We start from the raw sequence: 18,043 nt of genomic DNA, 5'->3' as shown, positions 1-18,043 counted from the left end.
TCTCAGCATCACGTTAAGTTCCAGTGTCTTTCACTGTTGCTTCAGAGTATCAGGCGAAGTTGATTCATGCGAGTGCACTCGAAAGTAAAAGTGTGGCTGTCAGTTTAGTGGAGGGTCAGGGCACCTGATGGATATGGGCGTTTATGTTAATCTTTACACATGTGGAAATGTTATGTTGACGTAAGCGTGTGTTTTAGTATTCGGGGGACGTGAGGTCTTCTCGCGCACCCAGACAGTGACGTGCTTCCATGTGCTCTTATTCTTAGCGTGACTGTTTCAGCCTTTAAATTCAATCACTGTTTAAATGTGTCAGAACTGTATTGGGTTTCTGTTTGATACACGCCATAGAACAAATAAACACCGGCTTTTTAAATTGTAGTTATCGGCAGGCCTATTGTCTAATCATTAAATCAGAGCCACCATGGAGATGCGTGTCACCGTTTCTAAAAAAATATTCACGTACAATTTTAAAGCTGACTTTGAGACAGTGCATTGATTGTGATTTTAAAGTGAAGGCACTACTTATATATATATGGCTTAAATACATTATTCAATTAAACTGCTCCGAAACGCTTTTAAACGTGTCCTTCCGATAATGCCCACTGTATATAAATATAAAATGAAATAGCGAGCGAGTCATTTAACCTAAATTCATTCACGTGTGAACAGTCGAATCATCTCGATAATATTGATCAGTCAGTGAGCTCCGACTGGACTTCATTGATCGTTTTTGATCGTTTATGAAGATAGACGGCGTCAATCAAAGCGGTAGTTAAATATTTTGAACATGTGTTGATCATGTGTTGTTTCCTGACTTTTGTTATATATTTATTATAGTAATGCACAGTTCAAGCGCAGTGGAGGCTATGTTAGTATATCAGCCTGAATGAATCTGGCGCTGTTGTCGCTTCTAATGTCTCATCAGTACAGTAAACGGCACTCAGAGTGATGCGTATTCATTTCTCACTGATTATTCGCCCTTCTGTATTCTGTAATTAATTCTCAATGGGAGTGAAATCAGGTGACCGGGTGTTTTACGCATTGCATACAGAATATTTTCTCTCGTTCGCTCGTGACGGCCTTCGTCATAACTTTCACTTATTTGCTGATGCGCGCCGGACAGAGACGTTATGCACAACAAGGGTACGTTCTCAATGTAAAAGCCCGTCATTCACAGCTAAGAACATATACTGTTTGACATGAGGACAGTTTACTTCTGTGTGTGATGTCTGCTCTTGGCTCGAGTAGCTTTTTTTGTTTAATGTAATGCAAGACAGTTTTTCATTCATGCAGATTTTGTGAAATTATAGAAAGAAGGCTACGGTGAAATATGGACCTATAAGTGTAAATATCCATATGTCTATTTCAGCCTATTTTGTAATTAAATGACACAGTTTCAAATTAGTTACGAAACAGACCAGTTGACTGACATGATGCATTTCACTTGTTTTAAAAAATTATTTTTCAAGAGAAAAAAAAAATAAAAAGAATCGTTTATATGTAGTGTTTAAAAAAAAAAATACAATAAAAATAGCATTTTGGGGTGTTTCAAGTGCCCTGGGATTTTTTTGTGTCATCCTCTGTTCCAATTATTCCTGGCAACAGCTTGCCTCACTCTCTGTGCTCCGCTCAGTATCCCTGTCTGTGATGAGAATACTGAATAAGATGCCATTTCATTTGATGAGGCTGTTGATGGGCTTTGTAAGGCGCGCTCAAACTCATAGAAACAAAGGCTTGATTACTGCCAGCTTTTACCAGTACTAAAGTGAAGTTTATGTTTTTGTTTTTCATTTTGTGCATTTTAACAGACCTACATTTGGATTTTGAGTCTGTGTCTTAAGGATGTACTCCTGAAATGTTCATTGTGACGTTTTGATGACAATTCAGTTTAAATGCTTGTTAAATAATGACAGATTTAAATGCTTTGTGTAAATTTTTGTCTGTTTCTTAAGAATCTGCTGCTAAAATGTTATTTGTGACATGTCGATGACAATTTAGATGTTTGTTAAATAATGCCAGATGTGTTTGTTCAGTATAGATTACATCTGAAGTCTAATTTACTGACATACAATGCCAGAATATTATGTGGGAATAATTTTATGGTGTTCTTATTAATATTTAAGAAATTAAGAATGGTGTATGTTAATGTTCTATTACCACAGATCATTTTGTAGGAGAGCAATTTTCTCAAAAGGATTATAAACATTGTGACCTTACTACATTTTAACTGTGGGTCTCCCTTTTCATCTCTTTCTAGATTGACATTATCTTGTTTACAAAGATAACTGAACAGACTGCTACTTGGGAAGAAAGACTCATGAGTTGGCCGTGTGGATTTCAGAGACGTTATGGATTTGACTAAAATGGGTATGATCCAGCTCCAGAATCCCAATCACCCCAATGCCCTACTGCACAAGGCAAATCAGATGCGCCTGGCTGGCACACTGTGCGACGTGGTTATCATGGTGGACAGCCAGGAGTTCCATGCTCATCGGACTGTGCTGGCCTGCACCAGCAAGATGTTTGAGATCCTCTTTCACCGCAACAGCCAACATTACACTCTGGACTTTCTCTCACCAAAGACTTTCCAGCAGATTCTGGAGTATGCCTACACTGCCACTCTTCAAGCTAAAGTGGAGGATCTGGATGACCTGCTGTACGCAGCAGAGATATTAGAAATAGAGTACTTGGAGGAACAATGCCTGAAGATACTGGAGACCATCCAGTCCTCGGACGAAAATGACACAGAGGTCAACATGAACGATGGTGGCACAGAAGACGATGACGAGCATAAGGGAAGGCACGGGAGGAGCCAAGCAGGTTCCAAAAAGCATTCCATGGAGGAGGGCAGCTACATCTCGGCTGCCCAGCAAGCACTGGCACTGCCCGGAATGGTGGATCAGAGTCCGTCTGTCTCCACCTCCTTTGGCCTCTCCACCATGAGCCCAACCAAAGCAGCCGTGGACAGCCTAATGAGCATCGGCCAGTCCCTCCTGCAGAGCAGCTTGCACCCTGGTGTGGGCTCTGAACATCCCCTGCATGGCAACTCGCCCCATATGATGGGAGAGATCAAGACGGAGATGATGCAAGTAGATGAGAGCGCAGACCACGAGAGCCCCAACACAATGGAGCCCAATACCTCCAGCAATGGAGAGCGCAGCGGAGAACCTGACAAGAACCGTGATGGGCCTGGCACCCCTACCAGGAGTAGCGTGATCACCAGTGCCCGTGAGCTCCATTACGTCAGGGATGAAGGTGTGGGGGACCAGCAGGCTGAGGTCAGCCAGATGGGGCTTGAGGCCATGGCAGGGATGACCGAGAAACACTTGGCGTCACTGTACGGCATACCACCCAACCATAAGAATGAAGGGATGCTCTCTATGCCGGCCTCTATGGCCTCGACCTTACATATGTCACCAGCCCTGGCCATGTCCATGGACTTCAGTGCCTATGGGGGCTTGCTGCCTCAGAGCTTCATCCAGAGGGAGTTCTTCAACAAGCTTGGTGAGCTAGCTGCTGGAATGAAGCCTGATGGCCGCAATCAAAACGAGCGCTGCAACGTGTGTGGCACTGAACTGCCTGACAATGAGGCCATAGAGCAACACAGGTAAGCCGGTCATTACATCACTGTGAATGACTGCTTTGTGGGCAAGTGTGAGAGTTTGTTTTGCTGTTGTCTTTTGTATATCAAGTTGGTTGGTGCAAATGCGTCTTGTTCCTTTTAAATACCTTTATTTCTGCATAAGAGTTTTTTTCCCCCTAACTTTTGCAAAGGCAGGGTGTTGTAATTGAATTAGTTTACTGTGCTCTGTAAAACAAAGGATCGCAAGGTGGCAATTTTTTTTAAATTCTTTAATCAAAGAACTTAATGGAAGATGAGTCATGATGGTTAACTAATGATTGCTTATCTTCTTTCATGCTGAAGGTCAATTTGCATGCTCTGCATGCAGTGGATATGAGAGAGAGTGATTGCAGAGTTGATTTATGCTCATATATGTTTTCCAGTTGCTTTCCCCTTATAGCTGAAATAACTTGTCACTTTTGAAATGGCTGAGAGCAAAATAGGTCCATCAAGTTGCTATACAAAATCTCAGTCATTAAAACTATTGCAACAGTTTAAAGCTGATGTGTTAAAAGTCTCGTATCCCAGCTGAATATGCAGTCAACCATAAGTAAGCCTTTTGTAGTTCTGGCTCTATGGCACTCTGTTTGTTTGAGCAGCCCACTCAGCCCGTCCCAGCAATACTAGTTTGACCAATGGTGGTGAGTGAATGGTTCGGGGCGGGACTATTTGTTCGTACGACCAATAGATGGAAGATGGGGGAGTTTTCTGGAATGTGTTTAAAAAACGTTGATTATTTTTGCAGTTCTGTTTGGTGATGCTAGTGGTGCAGAAATAACATAAAAATAATGCATAAAGAATCTATCAGTCAATTCATTGCAATAATTAATGGATTTAATAAATAAAATGCTGAATGAATCAAATGCAATCTGTCAGTATTATTACTAGTTATGTATTAATGTTAATCAATATTAATATTAGTTATATTATTTTTTTTTCCATTAATATGAGTTGGGGGAAAATTCCAAGTTAAAAAATAGAAAAATAATAAATAGTAGGTTATTAAAATGATCAAAAGGGAATAGCCCTTCACTTAGTTCTTGAAATTTTAGTTTAATTTTATGTGCATGCCTCTTTATGTTCTTCTGCTTACTGTAAGTTTGTTGTGTTTTATTATATATATATATATATATATATATATATATATATATTGCCAAATATTCAGACAGTAAGAGCAAAGACAAGGCTTTCCCAAGCTAGTGAAGAAAAATGAATATTTTTAGCTTGGTTGCTTTAAGTGGGCCGTCTGTGTGTCCCGGCTCCCAGGCTTTTGGTGTTGATCACTTCCAGGCCTGTCTTGGTGGCTGCTGAGTGGCCCTGGAGAGGCTCTGGCTGAGACCATTAGCTGCACCTGGAGAGGGGGGCAGGCTAATGGGAAGCAGCCTCCACACCCACCCCATGACCCCCATGGTGTGGCCAGTGATGAGTAGGCCAGCCTGGGCCCCAGCCACCCAGGACAAGGAAAGCCTTATTAGCTTTATGAGTGGAGCAGACTGTCCGGCCAAGTAAATTAGGGTCTGCATGGAGGACCTGGGCCGACCTTCACAGTGTAACCTTTTGGCCACTTGCCTGGCCTCTGGTTCTCGTCAGTGTGACTTGTGGGAGTGTATTAAGGAGCTGAGATGGGGTGAGGAAATCCACACCAGGCGTTATCAACTTGTGAAGCCCATAACCGCACCCTTGCGACAAACTAGCGCTGCTGTACTCCGGCCAAAGAACACAGGGTCTCCAAACTAATTTTAGAGTTGGAAACAACTTTTCAAACATGTTATACGTTCAGGACTGATAGTTAACAGATAAATAGGTAAGAAATATCTGAAACAGCCGTGGATTTGTGGATCTTGGATGTTGGATGTTAGTGTTTATTTTGGTGATATAAAGGAGGCTGTACAGTTGCAAAGCAATCCAGTGGACATAGCTGATATTGGATAATTGATCTTGTGGCCAAATGCAGAGAGTTGAAATAAGATAAGCAACAACATTATTAAAAGGCAATGAGGGAAAACTACATCCTCACAGGGAAAGTGATAGAGTAGCTTCTGCCGAAGCCTGTTTGAGCAAACCACAGCATATTATTTAATTAAATGAGTTTTAGCGCTTGTTAGAAGGATTTCAACAGATTTAGATTCAGTGGGTTTCTTCCTGACAGGCCTGGGATTGAGAATGGACGGGTTTTAAATGTTGGAGCATTTTTTTTTCCTAATCTGTTGGAATGCACGGCGGTTAAAGTTCATCTGAAGAGTCCGTTTCAGCCCAAATATTGATATTGTAAGATGGTTTGAATTTAGACTAAAAAGAATGAATCAGTTGCTGAAACAGCCAGTAATTGGTCAATTAAGGTTCATTAGTGATAGTTTACCCAAAAATAAAAATTGTCATCATTTACTCACATTTATGTTGTTCCAAACCAAAGACTTTATTTACTCTGTCAAACACAAAAGGAGATGTAAGGCAGAACATTAGCCTCAGTCACCATTCACTTTCATTGCATGGGGGAAAAAAGATAGAATGAAAGTCAATAGTGATTGAGAGTAACTGCCTTACTGTCTGCCTAAAATATATATATTTTTTTCGTTCCACTGAGGAAAGAAAGTCATACAGAATATTCATTTTTAGGTGAAAAATGATTAGTATTTAAAAAAGGGAAATGTAAATAGTCAATGGCAGTCATAATGTAATGGAATGATTTTATGATGTATAAATTTAGAGGTATCCCTTTCTGCTCTTTTTTTTTTTTTTTTTTTGCCAGAAATATCAGGTAGAGGTACTTACCTTCCTTTGTCATTCCTTTTCAAAAGAAAGATCACTGAAAACTCAAAAGGAAAGGAAAATGAAAGCTAACCATGGCAAATCTAAGACCACAGCTACTAGACAGCTTGCTGCAGATGGAGCGGCAGCTCTTGTGACTAATTACAGATTATTTGGCAACATCTTGTACCAGGGTTCCTGCCATCTCCCGCACTCAACGTGAAAAATATTTCTGTTTGAGAGGTCATTTGGGGCAAACAGGTCAAGCTAACTGTCTGTAATTGTTTCCAGACAAGGCGCGGGTCTTGCTGCGTGTGGATATTTGTGTTTTGGAGCGAATAAGTGCCTGCTTCCTGTATAAATGTAGCAAGCTCCATTCATTTTTCGTTGCCCTGGGTTATGTCATAAAGCTCTGAATAATCTGAGCATCAGTTCCAAAATGGTGGGAGAGACAAGACTGTCCCATTGACTAAACCACTGGAGGATTCTTTTAATAGATGAATGTCTGAGGGTTGTCTAAATGGAGTTTATTTGTTTTGCAGTCACCCATAGTTTTCTACAGTAACTAAATAAAAGCTGGATCTCAAAAGCATAGCATTTTTTTTTTTCTTGACAAGCTAGAGACTTATCTATTTGCCAAGGAAAGCAGAATGTGGTCTTTTGACTCAAGGAGAAAGGATTATAGAAGTATTTGAGTAACCTGCCAGTAAAAAAATAAGACAGTGTGCTTAAAGATCCCATGAAATCAAAATTGAATTTTGTGGCTTGTAGTCCGTTTATTAGCTTTTAAGCCATCAGTATTAGAGGTTGACTGATAGTGGATTTTGCAGATACCCATAACTAAGGTGGTGGGAAAGGCCGATAACAAAATTCACTTTTAACAGATATACACATTTAAATTTTACATGATTTATCTTCTGAAAAAACAGACCAAAAATATTGATGACTCATCTTTTACTACACAGATTTTTGTCCAGTCAAATGCTTTCTAGATTTATAGACTGACAGTGAAATCGGAAAAAATAAACACTGCCCCCAGTGGCCAAAGTGGTAAGTGTTGTTGGGTGTATGGGCACCGGGGAACGTGCGAGGCTGTGTGCTCCATTTTCCGGGATTAATGTCCATGGAGGGGTGCCAAAAGCAAGTTGTGAAGTGAGTTGTTTTCAGCTGTACAGGTAGTAATATAGCTCCCTTAAACTCAAAGTATGCTTTAGTCTGACGCGAGCGCTGAGCTTCTGCGTACAGGACGCATGATGCAAATCTCATCATCAGCAGTGTGCTCGAACACTGAACACGCACAGCCCGATGCATGCAAACCGTGCATCTTTGAACACGCAGAATGCACATGCGTCTGGAATTATTTGGGTGGGTCCACACGGTGGCAATACTCACATCTGAGCAGTTGCTGTCACAAAGAAGTGCTAGAAGAAGATGTAATCGCGGTAGATAACAGGAGACGAAGGTTAAAAACTAGGGATGCACCGATACCACTTTTTCTCTTCCGATCCAATTCCGATATCGGAAATCTCAGTATCGGCCGATACCGATCCCGAGCCGATACCAGTGTTGTTTTTTTGCATAATCAGTTTAGAATATCTTTACATTATTGTGTGGAACTAATTGGGAATACTCTTTAATATGTAAAGAAACACAAACCTCTAACTACTCATTATTTCAATATAAATGTATAGCTTATTAAGAAACACTTTATTATTAACTAGTATACTGGATAATGTAGCAGCAAAATTAACAGTAATTCCAGTCTTCAAGTCTTCAGTAGAAAAGAACCATGTTTTTATTTTTTATTTTTCAAAAATATTTCAACTTGCATCTAGACTTCAGATCTCTTATTTGTTCAATTTAGTTGTAAGACATCAGTCCACTTTTCATTCACACATATTCAACTTAAATATTGTTATAAATTGTAAACAAATACTAATGATGACAATAATAATAATAATAATAAATTGTTATTAATATTATTATTATTATTATTATTATTATTATTATTATTGATTTTTTCATTTTAAATGCAACAGTAATATATTTAAATAGTGCACTTTTTAAACCCTCACGCTTTTATTTTGACATTCTGAACTCTTCAGGAAGTCCTATATGTGTCTGTTTGTAGGCAAGTTCACAGTAGTTTAATTCGCTTCTTATACAAATTCTGGTAAAATGCACCTCTGGTGCCGTTCTAAATGCATATTATAAGTGAACCGGACTATTGAGCATCTACATCTGAGATGCTGTTCTTGAGTAGCGCTCAAATATTGCGCACCGCCATGAAGGCTAAAAATAGCCATGAGTGCATCACCAGCCTGTGCGTGAGTTTGTGTCAACAGAGCAGCACCATTCACTAATGCACTGGCGCTGCGCATACTAAATATTTATTTATTAAACACAGCCTTTTGTGATTCACAGAGCTATCGCACGTCTTCAAGTGGCTTTGAATAAAATGCACGAGTCATATGAACTGCTTTAATGGTGTTTTTATGGTTCTTTATGTCATTTGTGGAGCTTGACAGAAACGAACATGACTAACACACAGTATCTGATTTGGATCGGGCTCGTTGGACCGATACCCGATCCGTCTAAAAACTTCAGGATTGGAGCCAATACCGATCCAGGTATCGGATCGGTGCATCCCTAGTAAAAACAAGAGTAGATGTGCACGTCATGAGTTTTTGTGTGAGGAGGTCAGGAGAAATTTTTATAACTCGAGGGTAAAGGAATGTAAATACATCTTTATGAGTCTAAACTCCTGAAGAGAAATAGCTTTGTCTTATAGAAGTCTTAGCATGCATGCGCCAACCTCCTGTGAATGCGTGCACATTCATATGGAGTATACTTTGACAGGCTCAGGACTGTACGCAGACGCTGCGCGTTCGCTTCATAATCAAAGTATCCTTCAATGATTTCCAGAATGGCAGTAATATAGATAAACTGCCCTTATTATTGGGAGAGAATGATGAATGCTGCAGGGTGGCAGCCAAAAACGTGACTTCCTGCCACAACCTTAGGAACAACCAATAAGCCCCCTGTTCCACATGACATTTTATTTTTTCAATATCAATATTTTCTATGCATATTATCACTAATTTTATTTTACTTTTTTTATTACCTGTTCGATTAATATTGTTGCAATTAATATTGTCTTTTATGCCACAATGGAAAGTTTGATTCACTATTACAAAAATCAACAGCTTTGGCAATATTGTATGTACTACAATCATGCCAGTAAAGCACATTTAATTTAATTGAATAGTGAGGTATGCATGTTTTATGAACTGTACCACCAACCCAAATCCCAAACCTAAACCTATCAGTGGAGTAAAAATGTAATGTTAGAGGGAAAAATGCAACCTCCGAATCACGTTGATCGTCACTGATTATGCAAACATGTCTGATAGTAGATGCCAGTTTTCAGTGAGTTAGGTAGTCAATCCTAGGGTACCAGAAGTATCGGAAACAACATGTTACCGACCTCCCGTGTAATTGTTGCGTGAGAATTATTACTACCTGCAACCGACTAGCAGGTAACAAGTCATGGTTTATGGCTGTGATGTAAACTTAAGGCTGTTGACCATTTAAAAAATATATATATCCCAGCCACACTGTGATATCATTCATCTTCAGGTGACATGGCTGATAGTTCAGGTGATAGTTTTGTGATGGGCTGATTTGGTTCTCAGCTGGTTCTTCATGGTGGAAAGGTGGAATGGGTTGAGTGGAGTTGAGCTAGCAGAGGTAGCGCTAACCCTGGAGCTAGCTGTGTTGTTTAAACAGGAGGCAGGGTCATATCTGTGCATATCAGAGGCACAGATAACCCTGTGCTATCCTTTCCACTATACTAAGAGCAGATGGTGATGATAAGTCCTCGTGGTGCTGCAGAGAATGATAACACCAGGCTGCAGTGAGGTGAGAGGCACTTTCCTTGGATGCTCAAAAGTGCAGCTGAATCTCACCACAGAGCTCTAACTCCTACAACGGCTGTTACATACAGCAGTAGCCCCCAGACCCCTGACACACAACATGAACATGATGTTCGGTTCATGTTCTACTCTGACGTTCAGCAAAGAACAGCTGTAACGTAATTTCTTTGTCATTCAGGAATAGTGTTACGTTCACTAAGACTTTATTAATGTTTTGTATTAGGGATGTGCATACTGCATGCATTTCAAAATTGACTAGTCAGTGGGATGTCTGAGGGACAGGTCAACTAATTGGTCTAAAGGAAATCCTGTGTGCTTAGGTTGGTTTTGGGTTCACCTGATCCCAATCAGACTTGTTTCTTAGGTGATGTTTGCATAAGACACGTTCTTGCGTTATAAAATAGCTTGGGCAGCACGCAACGCAATAGAACAGAATGCAGTCTTGACATGTATTCATGAAACAGACTTTTTTTTACTTGGCATGCCATTTGTTGCGGGATGCTCAGAAAACAGTGTGAGATGCGACATCCATCTGAATGAGTATGGCTGTAGCGGCGGTGCTTTTAAAAGGGATGGATTTAAAGCCGCAACTTTTCAAAGAGGGTTTTACCCTTGCAAAGTGTCTAACATCGAAAGGGCAGCACAATTATTAAAGCACCACCAAACCGCTAAAATAGCATTTGAACATAAAAATATTAAGATACACTAGTAATAAGCCTCACCTATCGACTTAGGTTGTTGGATAACTAGTCGATAGGCTTGGGATTGATGCCTATTTCACGCATCGATAATAAAAAAACTTCCTGATGATTATCCTCATAAACTTAGCCTGCACATTGTCTTTTTAGTTACAAGTATGTCTTTGTGGTTTGACAGCTCGAATGAAACCTATTCATGGCTACATACAGAATAATTGCATAATAAACGTCACCATTTCTAATCGTTCCATTTGCACAGTTAACTAGTTTCATACACTAACCTGGAATCTCATCAACGTCACTGTACATTCTTGAAGAAGTGCAAAAACCTTCTTAACGTTTGTGTGTATAGTGACTAGATTCACAACATTGGACTGCCACCTGCAACCAATCTACATGTCCTTTGTGCTTCTCGTCCGGTGTGCAGACCTTATTCACGCTAGTGCCATCTTTGATTTTTGACAGGAATGACGACAAGGCTGTGAGGGATGGACGTACAGTCTCTTCAATGGGCTGTACTGTTGTTTAAACATTTTTGGGATCGTTCCGCGGTCAAAACATTGAAAAATATATTTTTCCAAGAACATTCAATAGACAAAAAGCTCCAGTCAACATAAGTTGTGTAAAATCAGATGGGATCTAGGAGCTTGATTCAACATCTGTAGATTTACTATACTATGGCTATTTCTGAAGTCAGAACATTTATCCATCTAGTTTGCCGTAACTGTGAAAAGTCCTCCATGCAAGCTGGTTTGATAGAGTGTGGTATTTAACTCTGAAGCATTATGGTAATTAAGAATTAAAAGCCAAAGAGACTTCAAACAAGTAGACCAATCACTTTGTCAAGTTTGCCAATTAAGTTTCTAAAAATCTGTTTTGACTCTTTTGAAAATGGGAACATTTATTTTGACTGTTTCATATGTTTTTGGGACAAGAAATTATGTGCACTTTTTTTATGATTCATTTTTAGATATCTAGCTAAATTTAAAAACACTGATTTGCCCATTTTGTGAATTTTGGTCATAAAATGTTAAGGATGAAAATGTTAATAGTCTAATGTCTGATTTAAGCTTCTTCTCAGAATTTTTTCAGAAAAAAGCTAAAACACTAGTTTGATGGGAGTGGTTTGAGTAACATTGCACATTAAACATTGAACATAAGTTCATTGCACTCATTTGACTGAGTAAACTCGTTCCCTCAATTCCATTGAGTAATGGGGTCTCCCAAAACTTGAGTATTTAAGTTCAATTAATTTGGTTTTCAAGTAGAGTGAGCTTAACTATTTCAGTTGAGTTAACTACATGCAAGTAGACTTAATTCAGATTTGAATTTAAATATTGTTGTTTCTACTGTTGTACATTTTAATTGAATTGATTCAATTTTAGATCAAACAACAGCACAGCTCAAATAAAGATGATAACTGATTCTAGGTCAGTTATTAAATTATTTTTTACAGAAATGCATATATGCACCTCAGCTGCACATGCACAAAGAGAACTAAGATAGTGTGACCAGGGTCCAACTTGACCAAAAAGACACAGATCACCCTAATGGTGACATTACACCAAACAACTATTTGCAACAAAGCATAAATAATACAACAAAAGATCTAAAACATCTATGAATTCTTAATAACAATTATTTAAATTCCCCAGTCTGTTCCCTCTGACCAAGGAAACATAATTCAAGCAGCAAGGGATTGTGAGTTATTAACACTTCAAATCTTAAGCCTATGAATTTAAGAAAAATAAGTTCAATGAACTTAAATATTTGATTTATGAGTCAAACTTGACATTCCAAGTAATACTTAAGACAACATGATTTTTACAGTAATGACAAGTTTAGGGTTTACAGTGTATAGGATGTCTGTCATTTAATGTACTGACTTGGAGAGGATTGAGATCTTTGTAGCCTAGTTATTACGGTGGGAGTGTCTCTCCTTGTCTGTGGGTGTTACGGAAGGTCATGTGCTTGATTAATTTGACACAATAATTAATTCAAAAATTATATATTTACTTAAGTGAAAAATAGATGTAATTACTACAGTGGCTATTCTGTTCTGAGCAGTGTCTGTGATTGGGCTCTCCTTATCGATTCAATTTTCTTTGTACATCAGATGGGATGGTTTTTTTACCCAGAAAGTTGGTGAAAGTCCGTTATGAAGGGGCACCTAGCAGACAAACGATTTATGCATAGCAAAAAAGAAAATGGCTTTAGTTCCAGTATTAAACAAAGGTCAAAATAAATGAGAGATGTTGAGAAAATACAGTATCCGCAATCACACACATTTTTATCCAGTCAGGTTTAGATCTCTCAGAGAACACAAACAATCTGGCTGAAAAACAGCAGGTAATTTGCAGTGTTAAATTCAGAAGTATTTAGTGTGAATTCATAGGCCACCCATAAGCAATTTTATTTGATAACTGCATATAAAATAAAAGCATGCCATCAAAACATTTATTGTTGTATATTTGACAGTTTGTAATAAGCAAACCATAGATATTTTATGCTTCAAAATGCATTTGTTCGTTGCTTTTTGTTGTAGATGCTAGTGTTCGTTTATGCAGCCCACATATGGCAGCAGCTGGCAAGCACCCAATTATGGACAGCCTTTAAAAGGCCCTGCTTGAACTGTAAAGATTTACACCGCCACCCCTCTGATCTGGAATCTGCCTTCTGTCCTCACTGTCAAGACGAGAGATGTATCGATTAAAGACTTAACACAAGATTGCATCATGTGTATTGGACTGTGCACCATGACTACAGCTCCAGAGTATCTTCTAAACCTCACTGAAGAAAATACATTTATTCGTTCTTGTATCAGAGCATGCCATCAGATGAATTTCGCCACCAAACTCGTGTTTGATTCGGTTCTGTCTGCTCATATCAGAGGCATCACCTAGATGTGATTCAGGTCTACCACTTGCCTGCAGAAAATAAGAGACAGACTTTTTGATTCACTTGAATAAGAAAAAATAGTAAACACATACAGGCGTGCAGCGCTGCCTCATATTATTAAAGTGATAGGCATCTGGCAGGCCCCATAAAAAGAAATGACGGTTGCGCACAGGGCTTTTTCACTGAGGTGCTTTTCACTGGCCGCTTTCTTATCTGTTCTGTGCAACTGGAGATGGAAGGATTACGGGCCAAACAGGGTGCTGTGAGCCCACTGCTGTGCCAGGTGGCACACTAGCCGTCTGCGAATATCTAAAGCCATTTTGCTCTGCCACACATGTAGATGCACGCATACACTTATCAAAATTAGATTTAAACAGTGGCCGTGACAATGTAGATAAATCAAAAGCAGGCTGGATGAGATAAGGCAATGGTGTTACTTAGGAAGAGGCCCTGTCTTGTTGGCCCTATCTTGACTCTATTGCACCTGTATGATTGGACAGAATGGCTGCTGGTAAGCCAAAGTAACTCTGATTCTGTTCATCAGGCATCAGAGTTTGATTAAATGTCCTGTAGTTGCACCAACTCTTTTGTCAAGTTTCAAAGAAAGCCTGTTACTGCTCTACTGTTCCCCCACATCACAGAAAATGAAAGAAATTCCATTAGTTTCAGAGTTGACTGGTAACTTTCAGGGTTCCCACTGTCATGGAAAGCCTAAAAATTACAAGCATTTTTAAATCTGTGATGTCCAGCCCTGGAAATGTCATAGAAATGAATAAAATCTTAAAAGTCATGGAAATTTCTATACTGACCAAATGTTTTCTTGTAATGCTCAGCTCTATAAATTTCATTGGCTAGAAATTGCTATGTTAGTGCACAAAGATTGGTCAAAATATGTGGAAACCCTGAACTTTAGAGGAAAACCCTTAGATTTAAAGAGATAGTTCAACCAAAAATGAAATTTCTGTAATTTTTTTACTCACCCTCAGGTTTTTCCAAAGCCATTTCACTTACTTTCTTCCGTGAAACACAAAATTATGTATGCACCAAGAATGTAGCCTCAGTTGCCTTTAACTTTCATTGTATGGAAAAAAAGATGCAATAAAAGTGAATGGTCACTTAGGCTAGCATTCTGCCTAACATATCCTTTTTGTTCCACAGAAGAAAGACAGTTTTAACGGCTTTTGGAACAACATGAAGGAGAGTAGGCCGAATGATGGCAGAATTTACGTTTTGGTGAACTATCCCTTTAAATTACATTGATCAGTGTTTTACCCCCAAAAATGTATTTTTGTCGATCAGTAAATATTTGATATGTTGATTGTGTACACTTATGTAAGGATTAAAAATCCAACTAAAATGTCCTAATACTCAAAATAACGGTAGCTTAACAACAATAAAAAATAAATGCATGTTGAATGTTACAGCTTGCTAAAGTCACCCCAAGGCAAAATATGCTTAAAAATCAAGATTGTGTTTTTTTTATTTTTTATTTATTTATTTTTTTTTTAATAATCAGTGGCTTCTTAAAAAGCATGTTCAAAGAGGAAAAAATATACATCATCAGTGTCAATGCATGGGTCTCTGAGGGTTAAATATTGCAAAAATACATAGCAATGATTCTTACGTTCATTGCCCACTTTTTATTTTATCACAGGTTCCTCTTTTCAGTAAGTACAGTGTTTTTAATCCCATCAATATCCAATTGGCATATGGTTTCTGGCTCTCGCAACATGAAAGAAGACGTGTCTGTTCCCCCTCGCTAGATCTAAGGCGCTGCCGAGCTCCACATACAATGAAGGTTTGGAGCAAAGGGCCAAGCCAAGCATGCACGGGGGCTGTGTGAATGCACTGCTGGGGCTTCGGAATCCCCTGGAAGTATCAAATCGGAACCTTCCACCGAGCTGGGCTCTAATTAGGTCCTTGGTTGCCTATTGAATGGGGTGCCAGAGATTGGCAAGGGGCCCCTGATAGAGTGATACAAGTGTGCTGTGGAGGGGGTCATAAAATACCCATCGCAGCAAATCTGTGTGATGTCAGATTAGATAGGAAGAGCAGGACGTTGAAGGGTTTGTTTATCTTGAAAACCTGTCCTGGGCTTAAAAAGCAAGCATAAAACACATGCCGGTAGTCACTTAGTTTGCTTACTTAGAAGTAATTGAGGATGTTTATATGCACACCGACATGCTGATAATTACCAAAAAGCAGCTTATTCATAAATTCAGATGATATATTAAAAGCTGCATTTACAAGTGATTTGTAATCATCTGATTATTCTTTGCTTTTCACATTAAACGTGCGCACATTGCATAAGCATGAAAGAATGCCGGTAAAGGTGTTTACATGTGAAATCGGGCTAATGGGCAAAAATCTAGGCATGTTGATTCATTTTTGCTTAAATGTTTATGACCCTACAGTGTTAAAGAAACATTAACGACCACACACGTTTTCAGCTTAAGCTTAATCGATGCAAGATTGTGCATGTAAGCGTGCCTATTAAAAAGGATAGGGAAAACAATCTTAATAGTGTTAGGCTAAATTTGCACTCAGTATTACTTTTCCCATCAAAAAGATTTTACCCCTAAAGAAATAAGTACTTTTATAAAAATGGTTAAAATTATTCTCCTGTAATAACAGTGGTGTTGAAAAAACTGTTTTATTTTAAATAGAGCTGGGTTGCTTGCTTCATGGTGAGGTAACATAACCTGTCGATTACCAGTTATTGTGTTATTGTAACTCCCCTATTATTGACACTTGTCTGATGGAATCAATTAAACATGGCTGACTTCGAAAACCATTTTTACAATGGCATCGGTGACCGAAAACTATTGATTTGCGTGATCTTGCATAAATACACATAGGTGTCAGTATAAAGTCCAAGACCACTGTCATATATCACCCAGTGAAACATAAACTCAAATTACTGAGTGCAATTTTTTTTTTGTTTTTTTGGAAAGAAATTGCTTCAGAGTGTTGTGTCAGTCTCTCGGCCCTCTCAAACTTTCTCTCCCCTTTCTTTGAGGGGTGGAAATTGAGTTAGCTAAGATATGGCCTGAAGAATCCTCTCTTCCTCTTTTTCCTTTTCTCTCCTTTATTATCTGCTGCTGGAGGCATCTGAGAGATATGGGGATGGCAACTGTGAGCGAACACACAAAGCCAACCTGCACGTTTTAAGCCATGTTGTAATCCAGGGGGATCAGTTGGATAAATGGTAGAATAAAGCACAAAACCATAATTGATTTATGTATTTGCTGACTGAAGACGCCCGCAGTGATCACTAGCAGTACAAGAACATGTACATGAATGATTAATGGCGTGGCCTTAAGAGAGCTTGTTTGAGTGAGGGGCCATGCCCTGCACTTACGTTACCAAATACATCTGAGCTCTAATTCGATAGGAGAGAGATTATTTAGCTAAGCACACTACCTTCATTTAGCCCAGACTGAACGATGCCCATCTGTAAATCGCCATTGTTTTGCGTATGGCTTGATGGCCAGGCTTTCTGTCACGTGAGAACGAAAGCATTTTATACAAATTAAAATGATAGTAAGGCTGAATCATTCATTTTCATTCCATCTTTTCTTCATTCAGAATTTTTTTATTTTTTTTTTTAAGCAAACTATCCCTTTAAATGTCCACCTATTGTTTAATTGCTTCGCTGTCTGTTTCCCATGCTACAAACACACACACTTCATTTATGTGCCCTTCTGCTGGAGACAGACATGAAAGCATTGAAAACAAAATGGTTTTTTTTGCAGATGAATTGATGTAGTTTTCTACCCTGTGTCTTGCAGACTATTTTTGACCTGTCACCCAAATTGCACTTGAGTTTTATTGCCGTGTTACACCAAGAGCTTTCTCTCCCTTTAGTTCGGGCTGAAGTGGTTTGTGTTTCCTCACTGTCTGAGAGTCCAAAAGCCATTCCATTTACTGGACTGATCACCCAGGCTGCCCACTGTGACGCATCATGACTCACACGGCATCATTTCTGCTGTTTGTGTCCGTGGCAGGAGGAAACTGATGGTGCTGTCAGGGCGTGCTGTACACCATTAAGCATGGAGCAGAGCGCCGGCTCTCCGCTTCTCCCCTACATGAGCCTCGGCTGTCTCGCCCAGCAATTTCACACCCCATGCTCTCTGTTTGAC

The 18,043-nt window shown here is 39.2% G+C and overlaps 1 protein-coding gene across 1 annotated transcript in view; it reads left to right on the top strand.

The window, feature by feature from the left end:
* Positions 1-18,043, top strand: part of LOC127431368 (zinc finger and BTB domain-containing protein 16-A-like) — a 140,382-nt gene that overhangs the window by 218 nt on the left and 122,121 nt on the right. Inside the window, exon 2 of the mRNA XM_051681794.1 lies at positions 2,258-3,607. Coding sequence (XP_051537754.1) covers positions 2,349-3,607 — 1,259 coding nt within the window. The 5' untranslated portion in view covers positions 2,258-2,348. The remainder of the gene's footprint in view (positions 1-2,257; positions 3,608-18,043) is intronic.

Source organism: Myxocyprinus asiaticus, chromosome 40 (genome assembly GCF_019703515.2).
Source record: "Myxocyprinus asiaticus isolate MX2 ecotype Aquarium Trade chromosome 40, UBuf_Myxa_2, whole genome shotgun sequence".
Taxonomy (NCBI): domain Eukaryota; kingdom Metazoa; phylum Chordata; class Actinopteri; order Cypriniformes; family Catostomidae; genus Myxocyprinus; species Myxocyprinus asiaticus.
This window is presented reverse-complemented; position numbering and strand designations above follow the sequence as displayed.